Here is a 14,542-nt window from a genome sequence, read left to right as displayed (position 1 = left end):
CCCGCGCTGCCGCAGCCGGCCCGGGTCACGGCGCGGTGCGGGGCGAAGGGAGGAGCCTGCGCGGCGCCGGGCAGCGCGGCAGGGCCGCTGCCTGCATGCCCAGCGGCCGGGGCGCCGCCGTGCGCCCGTGGCGGCCGTTACAGCACGGTAGCGAGCTGCTGCCCCACGCCGGGCGCCTGGAGCCGCATCCCTTCCAAGCTCCGTAGGGCAGGGCAGGCACCGCTTCAGTACCTCCTCATGTGCCCGAATATAGCAGTGGGCGCACGCGGTTCATTCGGGCGGAATCTAAACCTCCTTTAGGTAAGGAGCAACAGCGGTTGCTAACCGTCTGAGGGAAGAGTCTGGATAAATAGAGGTTTCAGTGACGACGCAGTGCTCAGCGCATGGCTTGCACTCGAGAAGGTGGATTATTGCTGGACAGGAGAGCCTCTCTCCCCACAGAGTGGAACAAGGGCTGGGCAGATACAGATGCAGTGCAGGTGTCCCTTGCTGTCCTGCCTGCCCATCTATGCTCTACATGTGGCATTTGCTGGGATACACTTGTTGCTGGAAGGTCTTCAAGGCTGCAGAGCTGAAGTTAGAACCACGTTAACAATCTAGAAGGACCTGAACAGGCTTGAAGAATGAGCGCGTGGGAGCCTAACAAGGTTCAACAAGGCCAAGCATAAGATACTGTAATCAGGGCAATCCCAGACATTCAGACTGGGAGAAGAGCTTCTTGAGAGCAGCCCTGTGGATGAGGACTTGGAGTCCCGGTGGATGAAAAGCTGGACGTGAGCCAGCAATGTGGGCTTGCAGCCCATAGGCCAACTGTATCCTGGGCTGCATCAACAGAGGGGTGGCAGCTGGGAGAGGGAAGGGGTTGTCCCCTTCTATTCTGCCCATCTGAGGTCCCATCTGGAATTCTGTGTACAGGCCTGGGGCCTCCAGCAGAAGAAGGATGAGAAGCTGATGGAGTGGGTCCGGAGGAGCAAGGACTTGTAGCAGTGCAGGGATGTAGTCTGTGTAGCTAACAGTCTATTGACAGAACATGTAAAAGATTAATGCTTTTTTTTTTTGTGCTGACACAAGCCATTACAGGATTGTGTTCCTGGTGGATTCTAACATGAAGATAATTATTGTTTGTGAGAATCATTACCATCAAGTGTCAAGCCTATCTAATTGTTTGGAAGGGTTTTTGTCTTCTGTAAGTGATTTTGGCAACCCATAGTAAATCTTGGGTTGGAGATGGTGTTAAACTAGTTGCTTTCTTTTCTGAACAGTGTTTTACTCATTACGCAAATGCTTCCCTGTGACCTCTTGCAGAGTATATATGTGACTACTTCTTCTAGTTGAACACGAAAAGGCTCTCTGGAGAAGCTCATTTCCTTGAGTACCTCTTGGTATCCACTTCCAGGCTGTGTGAGCTTGGTCTTAGCTCTGTATCCACACCACTGGCTTTTGAAGAGCTGCTATATTTGCCTTCTTTCATCACCCAGGAATGGTCCCCATCGACTGTCCTTGGCTTTCTTCAGTGGGACAGAGTCATGTGCTCTGTCAAAGGAGGATCTAAGCTAGCTCATATTTGTACTGGGGCCAGTGCTATGTCTCCTGTGCTCCCTGAGGAGCAGGAGTAGGTCTGTTCAAAATTCTCTGAGGTGGTCAGGCTGCTGAGAGCTGGCAGCTGATGTGGTGTGGGTGAGAGTCCACTCTAGGTTTTGGACTATAAAGCTCTCCATATGTTTGAGTTGAGTTCCCAGTGGTAGATGTTAGACAAGGTGATTCATCTCCTTTGCATACATTTTGTCTGTTACATGAGACAAACTTGTTTTGTTTTTATATTGATGACTGTCTCCAGATAACGATCAAATGGATTTCATTTGCTGCAAATCTTGTTTGAGGAATCTGGCCTTAACCCTGCACCCAGAAACACCCACAGCACCTGAGTTACTCTATCTTGGAGTGTACTGATGAAGCCTTGGTGTGATCTTTCACCTTCTGGATTATTCCGTAGGTGAATGGCATAATATGTGGACATGATGAGCTGAGAAGTTAAAAGATGCTGAAACAGCTTTATTGACAATATCAGGAATGTTTCTTGAGATGGGTGTCTAGTCCTCTAGACATAGACTAGTCATCTAGTCCTCGATGTGCATGATGCCTGATACAGCTGCATCGCCTCAATCCTCAGTTGCCAGGTTATAGTTATAGAGATGTTTATTCTCTTTGTACTCAGGGAGTGAACAAGAGAGTTGCTGATATGTGGGCATGAAAGATGAGAGAGTATCTGCATCTCTCTAACAAGTGGTTAGCAGAAAGTGGTTTCCCCCCAACATAGGTTTTGAGAGGTATCCCTTGGAGGAATCCCTTGGTATTTGGGCTAATAAGGCAAACTGTTCAAATGCTAGGGTAGCCTTATGACAGAAGATCTTGGGGTTCAGGCTTGCTGCTCTTGAGAATGTGAGAAAATAAAAACAGGCCAAGGACTTGAAGAAGAGGATAATGATTTAATTTAAGCAAAGATCAGTAATACTTAAACAGAGAAATGACTATATCCAATTTTAATGTTTTCATATGATAACACCTCTGTCTCAAATGGAATATATAATATTAGTATACAAGGGAGATAAAAGCTTGTTTGTAGCAAAATCAGCCCTGTAACTGTTAAAATATTTCAAAGTAACTCATGCTGCCCTCTCAATTGTATATTCAGTGGTCATCTTCGTGTTTCTTACCTTCCTAACATACCTTACCCTATCTACCTACCCGCCTTCACCAAAATACCATAAAGCCCTGAGATACAATGCAAGAAAGAAATAAACCCCTATACCAATCCCTACGCCTATATTCTACTGCTAAATAGAAATCTTTGAGGGCTTTGCTGGATGAAGGAACTTCCTGTATGAATCTTTAAGGCTGTTTTCTAATTAGTTCAGCAATTTTCATATACATTTTCTCAGCTGCATCAAGGCCCCATACAAAATCAAGATGTCCCCAGAAAGGAAAATTCTCATGGTAATAGAGATTATTAATCCTAGAAAGTAGCTTTGTTATGTCCTTGGGATCTGCGAATTTGTCTTGTCCACCGCTCCAAACGGCAATGGGCGTGCTTATCTTCTCTATCTCGTATGCAGGAGGAGTAGGCTGTAAGAAAGGAAGGACATCTGAGTGAATGCTGTTATATCAGAAGCTGTGTTTACAAAAAGGATTCTGTGCAGAGGTTTGTTTCTCTTCTGCACCCACTACAGGAAAAGAATAGGGATCAAGTCCGCTCTCTTAATGCATATTTCCCTAGCTGCAGTCCCTACATATCATGGAACAGAATGATCTATCCTATTTCTAGACTTTTCTTCAGTGCATGGCTATGAGTTGTCCTGAACTTTGATACCTGCTTATTCTGATCATAGATAGGGATGTGGAAAGAACAGGGTTTCTTTTTATCAGGAGAGAACTGAAGAGGTGTTCATGTGTCCCATTCTTTTTTTTTTTTTTTTTTTTTTTTTTTCTCTTTTCATGCTTTTATGTGGCACAGTGAGAAAGAATTTTAGTTGTCTTGTGTCAAACTGAACGCTCTCTCAGTCATAGCTACATCATAGCTACTTAGGGAGTAATAGCCAGTGAAGCTACTTGCGTGTTATCACAGAGGAAACTGACCAAATACAGAGCAGAGCAGGGATCTTCTGAGCCCTGAGCTGAGTAACTTAATGCAAGATTATCTACAGGCTGATGCATGTAAAAGCACATGCAAAAAGTGCTTTGACAATAACCTCTATTATCTAAAAGCGATTCTATTATTTTTCTCATTGGCTGTCACATGTTCACAAACTTATATTGGGAATAGAACTTCATCCAATTCTTTGTATTTGAACACCACAAGTGGATGGAAAATGCCTGATAAATCTTTGGAATATTTCTCTGCCTATAAAATAGCATATCACCCACCAAATAGCGTGCTCTGACATAGAAATTACCACTAGAAGTCAACAAGTCAGTTTAAATCTCAAAAAACTGTCAGATAAATTGTCAGTGTTGCAGGAGTGCAGCATTTCTGAGTAATGAATTTTTGTCCATCTCCTTTTTTCCTTAGAGTATACACTAGTTTGCCACAGCATTCTTCACTATGCTGTTCTGCAGCATCCCTCCCATTTTATTTTGGGGGTATGAACCTTCTCAAAATCAAGGCAAGAGATGCATTTCCTTTTCTCTCTCCTTTTTGTTTGTTTGCTTTTTTGGCCATGCTGGTGTTCTAGTTAAAGGTGAGGGTTGGGTATTTCTTGGCAAGAGGTGCTGTCCCACACTCATCCTGTTCTAGGACATGGATGTGGTCCTTTGGGAATGGCAGGTAAATGAACATGTCACTGGACTGCATCAGTAGGGAAAGCAACAGGAACTTCTATTAGCTGTCTGCAAGGAACTGTCTGTGCCTTTTGTGCTTAGTAGTATTAGGTTCAGGTGAAACATTATCTCCTTCTTTCTGCAGCAGTTGAAGTCATGTGTTCTTAGCTTTGTCAGGATCCAAGGAGATGTTCCCAGGAAAACCACATTGCCTTACCTGGTTGTACTTCTGCATGTTTATCCTTGAGCCATAGTCGTAAGCCTGGAATCTGTCCGTATGGGATAGCTGCAGATATTGAACAAGGACAGATAAAATGAAAGCGTTAAGAGACAGAGCAGAGCACTGGTGGTATTTTTCTTCCCTGTGATTGAACACAAGGATCAGACTCCTCCTGGCCTTTCCTCCAATCGCAGGCTTTCCTGGGATGGGCCATAGGATGGGATGAGTGGTTTGTCACTTTTTACCCTTGCAAACATTCCATCCTGTTCCCCAGCTGTCACCATTGGGATATTTTGTTTTTCAGATTTGGTTGGAGTCACTTCAGTTAGTTGTGACGTGGGGCTGTGTCCAGTTCTCACACTGGGAAGAGGACCTGTCTAGAAACTGTCAGGGCTATTATTAGTTGTGTGGTGTAATCTATGGTATCTCCTCACATCACATCTCACAACGATACATCATTTGTGTGTCAGTGGGGTCTGATCTGCTCACAGTAATGGTGACCTTTCCAGACACACTGTTATTCCTACCAGAGTTCAGCTTCCACAGGTGGATTGTAATTAGTTTGTCACTTAGCAGTAGCCCTCTTGAATCTGTTTTGTTATAAAAAGGAATTCAATTGAGTCTGCCCTACTGGAAAGGTGAGTGCCCTTTTAAAATTCAGACCTGATTAGTAATTTGATTAGTGAGTGGTTTTAGAGAATGAAAGGTGAGAGGCCATTATGGAGCTCTTCCTCAGTTGTTCCTACATGGGCTGAGTTGAAGGTCTGAGTAATTGAGGATGCTATAGAAATCTGCTACCTTGCTTCCATTTGCCAAATCTGGTTGCTGATGGTCTGGATGCTGGAGATTTGAACTCTATGTAGTGCTGGCAGAAACAGTCACAGTGCTGTGCACGTGCAGTGCTGTGCTTCTGAGCTGGCACTCTCTTGCCATGTTCTGGCTCAAACTCAGGTCTGAGAGTAGGACGCCAGCTGAAAAGGCTGTTCTCCACTTTCCCAATGTCCCAGCAGAAGCATGTGTGTGGCTGACTGGGCTCTGGGGGATGATCCAGGCTGCAGTTAACCCTCCGGGAGAGAGCTGAAACCTGGATCATATCTTTGTTCTGGCTCACCCTCGCTTGCTCAGGTTTCCACTGTCCTCCTACTGCCTGCCAAGTGCCCAGGCTGTGCTTGAGTGCTCTTCTGCAGCTTTCAAGGCAAAAACAAAGCTGGAGGCAGGAAGCCACTGGAGCTCAACTGCAGAGAGGCCTGATGTGCCCTGGGGAAATCTCTTTGCCTGATACCAAAGGCTCAGTTAGGGTAATGGTGTGGGAAGCAGTGCTCCCACAGTGGCATCTGCTTAGGGTGTTATTTGAGAAGATATGGTGAGAATTTCCCAGAACTGCTGCCTCTGGAGTTCCCCATGGCCTGTCAGCTGCATAAAAAGCTGTAGTGAGTGTTTATATTTCAGTATGCAGTTATACCTGATGCCAATGTATTATATTCTGTACTGATGTTCCAGCTGGGTAATGTCCTACGTATACATCTATTCGACTCTGGAGAGAAAGCACAAATGTTATAAAGGCAGGGATCCAATGCTGTGACAGAATAAATCTGAGAAAGACCTTAGCAACACAATGCTGCTGTGTTATAGCCCCTATTAGTGTAGAGGATGTTTTTTAAATATTAAACAAAACTGATGGTAAACTCTCAGGTGATATGATTGTACACAAGAAATGAGTATGTTGAGTTTTATCCTTATGAAAGAGTCTTTCCTACATTATAGATTAGTTGCATGGAAAACTGCATGTGAGGAATAAACATGGATTGATTGTTTTCCAGTTTTTACAGTTTGCCTGATGGTTATAAGTAGAGTTCTGCTTAATCATGAGAGGAAGAAGGTTATTAATAGACTACCTGTGTGAACATAATGAGATCACACGTGTAAGAGCTTTTTATGGGAGGACTTGTTAAATAATGAGTGTCAGAGAGCAAAAAACAGTGAGAAGAGAGATGCAGAAGGTCTTCCAAAAAGCAAACAAAAACCAAAACCAAACCAAACCAAAATACTGTTTTCCTTTCTCCCTTGTGTGAATTGAATACAAGTGGCCCATTTCATCAGCAGCAGAGGTCCTGGCTGGAATTATTTGAAAAGTGCAACATATTTCTTTATGTTCCTGGCAACTGTATATAGACACAGGGCAGGAAAATCACTTTCCTCCAAAATTGCCTCCATTCTACAGACATTAATGTGCTCTTGGACGTGCTTACCGTGTTCAGGTTTTGCGCTCTGCCACCGGCTATGGAGTAGAGGATATTGGCACAAACTTTTTGCAGAGGTGTGCACAGCTGTATTGCAAGCCTTCTCAGCAGTTCATTCTGATGAAGAGCTCCTTTGTAACCAAGGACCAACTGAAGGGCAGAAGAGTGGGAAACTTTATCTTGTTGCAGGAGTATATCATGCAGCAAATTGCCTCTCTCTCTACTCTAGTACTGTAGCCTCTTAACTAAGCTAGCTCAAACTGCTTGTCCTTCCATTGTCATTTAAAGTGAATTTTTCCCCAGAATACACCATGCATTCCTCCTGTCTCTTTGTACTTTGTACATGTCCTGGAGGTTGCTATCCATCTGTTTACAGAGTGCAGACTTAAGTGAGATAGGCCTATTGATTTCAGTCACAGCTGTAGACTACAGGAAGACCCCCTGTGCTCTAAAACTTCTTTCAGGCAGGTGCACAAACCTGTAATTTGAGCACTGATACTTAGAAAGAGGGGGAGTCAAGTGCAAGAGTTGAGCACTGTAGAGAGCTGTGCACTGTATTTTCACATAATTGGTACAACTTGGGAAGAAAAAGCAGATACTCCTGCATTTTGACATACAGCAGATTTCTATCATTCCCAGAATATACTATTAAGTTGGCAAATTATGGTATGAAACAGACATAACTCTTTAAATTTCCTATATCATTTTATAGGTCAATATTTCACAAGCATAAAGCAACTGCATATCTAATGAATTTAAGTTGTGAAATATTTGTAGTTTTCTACTTGAGCTTAAGACTTAAGTTAGTAGAGTATGTACACAACTTTTCTTTATGGTATTTGTGAGTGTCATTCAAAATTATTGGATTTTAACAAACAATGGTACAACATGCAAGTTTTCCTAAAGAAATTCCAAAAATTTGTTGCATCAAGATTTGTAATTTTGTTCCATGGAAGGTCTGAAGCCTACCAGCTTTATCAACAGTTTGATACCCTAAATTCAATCTTAACTCATTGCCTCCTTAAAAATCAGTCTAGACTGAGTGAGTCCAGCACAGACAGAGCAGGCATTCAGGTCTTTCAGAAGAAGGAATGACATACATTGATCACTGGCTGAGGAAGACGTGCAAATGTTACAAAGGGACTGGTAGCGTGTGTGATAGTGAGTACTGGTCCTAAAGCAAAGAACATTTTCACCCTTTGTGCCAACTCTGGATAAGTAGAAAGTGCTATAAAGCCTGCAAACGCAAAAGACAGAAATCAAGTTAGTGATGAGATCTTTCACAGACCAAATACATAAAAGCATAGATGACAAACAAGAAATGAGACTATATTACCACCCTCTTTCCTTACCTAAGGAAAGTATTTGATTCTTTTTAATTCTGATGGAATTTTTTTTTTTTTTTATTTTTTTATTTTTTTTTTTTTCCTGAGGACCTTCATTAGAGCATATCCAAAAATTCTCAGAACTCTCAAGTTTAAGCCACTTTTTGAGAGATGATGCATCCATCCAATTTTTGGAATTCAGGTTCCCTTAAAGTTCCCCAAATTCTAATAAAATAATAATTTTTTCACCCTGCAGTCTCTAAAAGACTATGTTTATGATGGCATACCATCATGTAATAAATATATGAAGGCTGAGACATTAAGAACACAGTTTTTGACTTGTAACATGCAAACTCAGGTGAGTGTGAATACACACACATAAAGGAACAGTATGAGGAAGGAAGAAAGAAGTGAGAAACAAAAAGGGGTATATCTTATCCTGTTTTCTGAACACATCCAAATTTCTCCACTGGCAGATTTGGTGACAATTTTAGCTGGTTGCCTAAAACAGATTTACCTGTGGATAAGGGCAGAGATGTCTTGGCCTGGGTGATTTGTGCTGCCCAAAGACCCACACTTAGAATGCTCTTATAAGAGGAAAGGAAAATAATATTCTAGTAAGAAAGACGCATACAGCTCCCCCCAGATATCTCCTCAGTGGTTTAGAAATAGTAGTGGTGCATTATAGTCATAGATAAACTATACCTTAAATGTCTCTTGTTAAATTATGAGACTTAGTAGTATGTAAGTTCTGCTTTTCTTCTCAAACTGTTTTATGGACTCTTAAACTGTTTCATATATTGCTTTTAACATTTACATCCAATCCATGAGGATTGGACACATGCATCTTAAAATCTGAGGTTAATCAAAGCTCCTTGTTGCTGATACTTCATGAAAAGTATCTGTTCGCTGGAAGACTCTGGAAAAAGTAACAATGAATGGCTACAGAGTAATAAGAAAGGATACTTAGCAAACTGTGGTGCAGTGCACCTGGTAAATAGTAGCTTTTATGTATCAATAGCCCTTAGTTACTGAATTTAAAGCATTTCTGGATTCTGTTTTGCTTGCTTGTATCAGACAGAATAGTTAGCAGGAAAGTTTCCCATATTTTTCAAGTATCAAGTTAGAAAGTATTTCTCCCTTAAGTAACTTTTTATGAGACAGAAAGCTAGTTGACAGAGAGAGGCGCACTCTGGTCAGGTAATGATGCTAACTATTTCATAGCCAGGCAATCCTAACATTACCTGCAGTTGAACCTTCTGAGTGACTAACATAATATACATTCTTCTGTCCAGTTTTATTCATGATGAAGTACAGCTCAGCCGGGAGATCGTATTTACCTATCTCATCGAAGCTACAGGGGAGAAAAACAAAAGCTGTCAGAGAGGCAGGTTGTTTATCACAGTGTGAATTGTTGAATGTCAGTTTTCCTTAGCGCTGAGCTAAGTTCAAATGCACACTTAGTCTGCATTCTTTTCTGTGAGCTGGGGAAGAAAACAAAAGGATGCAATTGTACTGAAGGGCTGCCTAGTGCCTTGCTCTCTCTACTGAGAAGGTACCCATTCTGTTCACTAGCTGGGGCTCTTGTGGGAACAGATTTAAGTACTCTCACTAGCGGGGTAACTGCAGTGGAAACGCTGAGTTACAGCTTGAAGCAGTGATTGAGCACCTGGTAGGAAGGCGAGGCCAACCTAGGGAGCACAGGTGCATGCAAAAATCCTGAGTGACCAGAAAGGGTTGGGCTAGGATTCACTCCTTCCCAGATTTTACTTCAGGGTTGGCAGTGGAGGTGAATTAATCTCATCTGGAGATTCCTGCATACCTGAGTACCTTACAGGTCTTTTGAAGGTAAACAGTTGCTTTCTTTTATTTCTGCACCTACTGCTCTTACATCTATAGTAGCTTCTCATTTCATGTAGCCTAAGATCTTGCTGCTCTACTGTCTTATTATGCTTTCCATTGTGTTTCAGTAACAAAATAGATTTCTCTTTCAGTTAATGTCTATTGCCATGGATCAGATTTCATTGCTTAACTGAGCATTATTCTCTCCTGTCTGCACTTGGAGTAATGACATCAAGTGAGAGATCTCAAGGTTACAAATGCCTCCTAGTTCTGGAAATGTTTTCCTCAGAGGAACAAGCACTACATATGTACAGAAATGGTGGGGTGCCTGTGTACTTCCATCTTTGCTTCTTTGTTTGCTGATTCCAGAAAGACCTGCCCAGGTCACCTAGCCATATCATTCCTAGAAGTAGATGCATCCAGAAGGATCTGGTCTGGTGCTCTTGGGTATTGTCTGTCCCATTTTAAGTCAGGTTACATGAAAATCACTAGCCTGAAGGGTACAGATCCTACATCTCAGTATTAGTTGCCCAAAGTTGTTAGTCCACTGAAGGTTGCTTTCTTTGGATAGTTCTTTTCCACAGAGTACCTGAACTGCCAGAACTCTTTCTGGCATGTTTTAAGAGTCTTGTGTTTTAAAGACCATGTGTTTCCTCGGCTGTTTCCCAGCCAAACATCATAGCCAGCATCTGCAAGGATGAAGCCGAGACTGTTGTTGGGCAGGTTAGCAATCCAGTAAGTACAGTCTGCAAAAGTACCGTGGTGCAGCAAGACTGCTGGCTTTTGCCCTGGAAAAGAAGAGTGTTTTTATTTATTTTTATGCCATAGCAATAAATTAAAAGTACTCAAAACACAGTATGATTTTACAGAAAGTTTTTAAACTATCATTTCTTCAAGAAATTGATGAATGCTGCCCAAGCATTTTGGGGTAAGATGCCTGGAGGACTTAAGTGAAGAAAACATTTAGATGGCCTGTGCCCACATTCTTCCTGCCCCTCCCCCCCCTCCCCTTCCCCCAAAATCAACAATCTACAGATCCCTCAATTTCTAAAAATGAAAGATTGAAGACAAAATTACATATTGAGACAACAAAATATGAGCAGGAAACAGCAGTGCTGTCCTGTATTTTTGGCCTTGAATTAAAGGTACAAACTTTCATTATAGTTTTTCAGTTTTTCTTAATATTTCTGATCAACAAACAATATATGTTTCTCACCAATAGGATGTTACAGTACATTCGCCTTCTTGACAGTAGGTTAGCTGTCCTTCATGAGGCAGAGAATTTTTATATTGATGTCAAAATAGGTGGGAGTTTTTTGGTTTGCTTTGGCTTTTTTTTTTTTTTTTTTTTTTTTTTTTGTTTTTTTTGTTTAGAACATTTTCCTTAATTATGTTAAATGAAAGGTTCTTTTTAAATCTGAATTGCTTAAGAACTAATTGGCAGAATTTTTTTTCCAGACTGCCAACAGTTGTACTAAACACGAAAGTTCAAGGAAATAATAGGGGGAGGGAGTGGGGGGGGGAAGTAAGAGAAATTTGAAACCTGAATATAGGTTATGAAGAAGGGATGTGACCTAAATTCTGAATTGAACTAGCTACTTTTTCTAAGATGGGAAGGTGTGGAACATGTGCAAGCATGACAGATGGGATCTTGGAGTTGGATTACAGAATTTTCTTATGTGCTATGACTGCCGCACCTGTGTTTTGCATGTTCCTCCCATTGGGAATTCTGAAAACACCGAGTATGTATCCATCCTCTGTAGTAACTTCATACATTTCACTGGGGTATCCATGATATCTGATCATTTCAGTCTGTGGGAAGCCAAGGAGAACTTGTTAATTTGCATTTGCTCTGTAGAGATGAGTGGAAACTCTCTGAAGGCTACTTCTGTTCAGGCATATGTGGCTAGCCAAGAATGTGCCAGGAAGATGAATGTGATGTTGTGTTGCTGATTTATTTTCTACTATTATATGTTATACTGGTGGTAAGGGACCCTACAAAGACTCCTGTAGGTCAGCAAAGCTCTACCTATTTCTCTCTTGGGGATGGATGGATATATGGTCAAAGGATACAAAAAATGGTGAGAGCAAAAGAGCTGCCTTTGGTTGATGTGGTTGATGCTCTTCAGTACTTCATCTTTCAAATTGAAATAACAAAAGATGTGGTTGCCTGGACAGAAGCACATAATTACGCTTGGTGCGTTCCTGACATACCACGCTACTGTTTAGGTTTTGGCTAGCTAGTGATTACTGTGGCAGTGGTACCTGTACAATCAAGGTTACAACAATGGTGAGATGATAAACATTGCTTGTGCTGCAAATAAGACTGTTTCTGGACTCTAGAGCTTGGTTAAATGTGTTGAATATGCTGTACTGTATTAGGACTGTCCCAGAAGTAGTGTTTTCTGTCCATCCCAATGTTTTCCACTCCTTTTCTGAATGCATCTTTGTACTTTTGGAGCTTAGGGATGATGATGTTAGACTGGTGAAGCCAGCCTGTTTTGAAGGGCAAACAAGCTGAGCAACATAGATATAGGGGTGTTCTGTAACAGTAGTGTAAGGACCATTGCTACTAAGGGACTGTGGCAAAAATTAAATATTACAGGTCTGGTAAAAAGTTGCCTCAACAGTTTGCTTCACATCTGCTTAGGGGAGTAGCGGTCTGATATCTGACTCTGTATGGGACAAAGCAGAACTATACTGGGTGACTAAGCTGCTTGCCTGAGTACTGCACTTGGTTGCCCTTGGGTCACACCTGGTTCCCATCAACAATGCCAGAATTGTGTTTCAGCAAGGCTTTTTCCTAGAGCGTGGCTGTGTGGAGACAGAGGAAGACAGGCAGGCATAGGAAGTTTCACACGAATGTGCGTAAGAACTTCTTTATGGTGAGGGTGATGGAGCACTGGAACAGGCTGCCCAGGGGGGTTGTGGAGTCTCCTTATCTGGAGATATTCAAGACTCGCCTGGATGCCTACCTGTGCGACCTGGTGTAGGGAACCTGCTTTGGCAGGGGGGTTGGTCTCAATGATCTCTAGAGGTCCTTTCCAACCCCTACAATTCTGTGATTCTGTGTTAGTGCTTGGCTTTGTTTAGCATGTAGTGCATTACAAAGCTTGAAAGCCTATATCTCCTTAGACCCACACATTCTAAAATGAAAACAGATTTGAGCGTGGTTGTTGGGGAGAGGAACATGAGAAGTCAGATTTCCCTGTGCTCAGGTGCTGTCTCCAAAAGGGAAACTGTCTCAGCTCCCACAGCAGATACAACATAGATCATCATGTTGTGCTGATGGTACCTTTCTAGAGAGTAAACATGCAGTAGTGTTGGTATAAGACCATGCCAAAGGATGTCTTTGGTCCATAATGAGTCCTTTCCTGCTAAAATATTGTTAGGTAAGCCATGTAGGGTGGAGCTCTTATTACAAAATATCACCTATTTTTACATCTTGCCAGTTCTGGTGAGTCAGAGCAAGGGGGCTTGAATTACTTAGTGTTGTGAGAATCTACTTGTTGAAGGAGGGGTTCAGCCTCCTGTGCTACTATACTGAGCAAACAAGTTGTTACAGAAGAGAAGGACTTCTATCGAGACTAGAAACAAACCTCTGCCTCCACTTCTCTCTAGCAGCTCTGTTTGGATTGGACATCAAGTTTTCTCTTAGGAAGGTATTCCCTACCTTCCTAAGAGCTGGAAGGATCTTTGTCTTCACAGGATCCCACTCTTTTCCCTCCTTGTGCTTTAGCTGAAAACATCAAGATGTGTTGAGAGAGGTGACTGTGCAAGCAAAAGTCACAGTCATAAGCCACATGTTCATTATGTGTCTGTTAGGGTTCACTCTAAATGCAGGCAGAGAAGTCCTATTGTTCAGGCTGAAATTGTGCATTGTGCGAGCTATTCACATTTATAGCTGCTGATGCTGAAATTCAGTGGCCTGGATCTCCAAGTTCTCCAGCAGCTTCTGGGGAGTTGCTGGGCCTTTGAGCCAAGAGCATGAGCTGGAACGTTCTATTCCAGTGTGATTTGTGTGCATTGCACCACAACATCTGTCCCCATTGCATTCAGGGCTGGCCCTCACTGCAGGCCTGAATCTAATGCAGTGGCTTTGGGAAAGGCAGGTTGGGAAAATGTGCAACAGGAGCAGGCCTGTTTTTAAGCCTCCTCACGTGACCTGTTCGAGACGGTACAGTGGGGTAGTGAGGTTGTGAAAGACATGTTAAGAAGGTATGCAGAGAAAATGAGACAACTTACAACGTTCATGAGGTCTTCAGGATTGCGTTGCTTCCTGTGCAGCCCTTCCTCTGATTTCAGAGCATGGAGTGCTGTGAATCCTGCTGAAAAGGCAATGGCTTGGGAACACAGCAGCACAAGGAGACACCACATGTTGGGGCTGTGTGAAAGAACAGATGCAGTATGCTTGCTTTAGGAAGAGAGAACTGCAGAATTTTGCAGGAAGCCCTGAGTCTCTCTAGGGTTGTCTCAGGTGTGCTTCCTAAGGGGCTCACAGAAATACATACCTGCATAAGGTGGGACTGTCTACAGTTAATGTCATGTAACAGGGGAAGGAATTAGTCAAGAGCTTCAGGAGGATGTGGAACAGGACTAGA

The 14,542-nt window shown here is 42.5% G+C and overlaps 1 protein-coding gene across 1 annotated transcript; it reads right to left on the bottom strand.

Annotated features, from left to right (window-relative positions):
- Window positions 1-2,889: 2,889 nt before the first annotated feature.
- LOC122175365 (lipase member M-like) lies at window positions 2,890-14,318 on the bottom strand. The gene is made up of 9 exons (XM_042862997.1): window positions 14,187-14,318; window positions 11,639-11,753; window positions 10,531-10,729; window positions 9,344-9,453; window positions 7,875-8,011; window positions 6,784-6,924; window positions 5,997-6,068; window positions 4,532-4,600; window positions 2,890-3,123 (listed from the first exon to the last, which is right to left on the bottom strand). Exons 1-9 carry the CDS (start codon window positions 14,316-14,318, stop codon window positions 2,890-2,892), a joined length of 1,209 nt encoding a protein of 402 aa, XP_042718931.1.
- Window positions 14,319-14,542: the final 224 nt, after the last annotated feature.

Source organism: Lagopus leucura, unplaced genomic scaffold (assembly GCF_019238085.1).
Source record: "Lagopus leucura isolate 7727_CA_CO unplaced genomic scaffold, USGS_WTPT01 Super-Scaffold_739, whole genome shotgun sequence".
Classification (NCBI taxonomy): Eukaryota; Metazoa; Chordata; class Aves; order Galliformes; family Phasianidae; genus Lagopus; species Lagopus leucura.
Note: the sequence above shows the minus strand (reverse complement) of the source record. Positions and strands in the feature narration are given on the sequence as shown.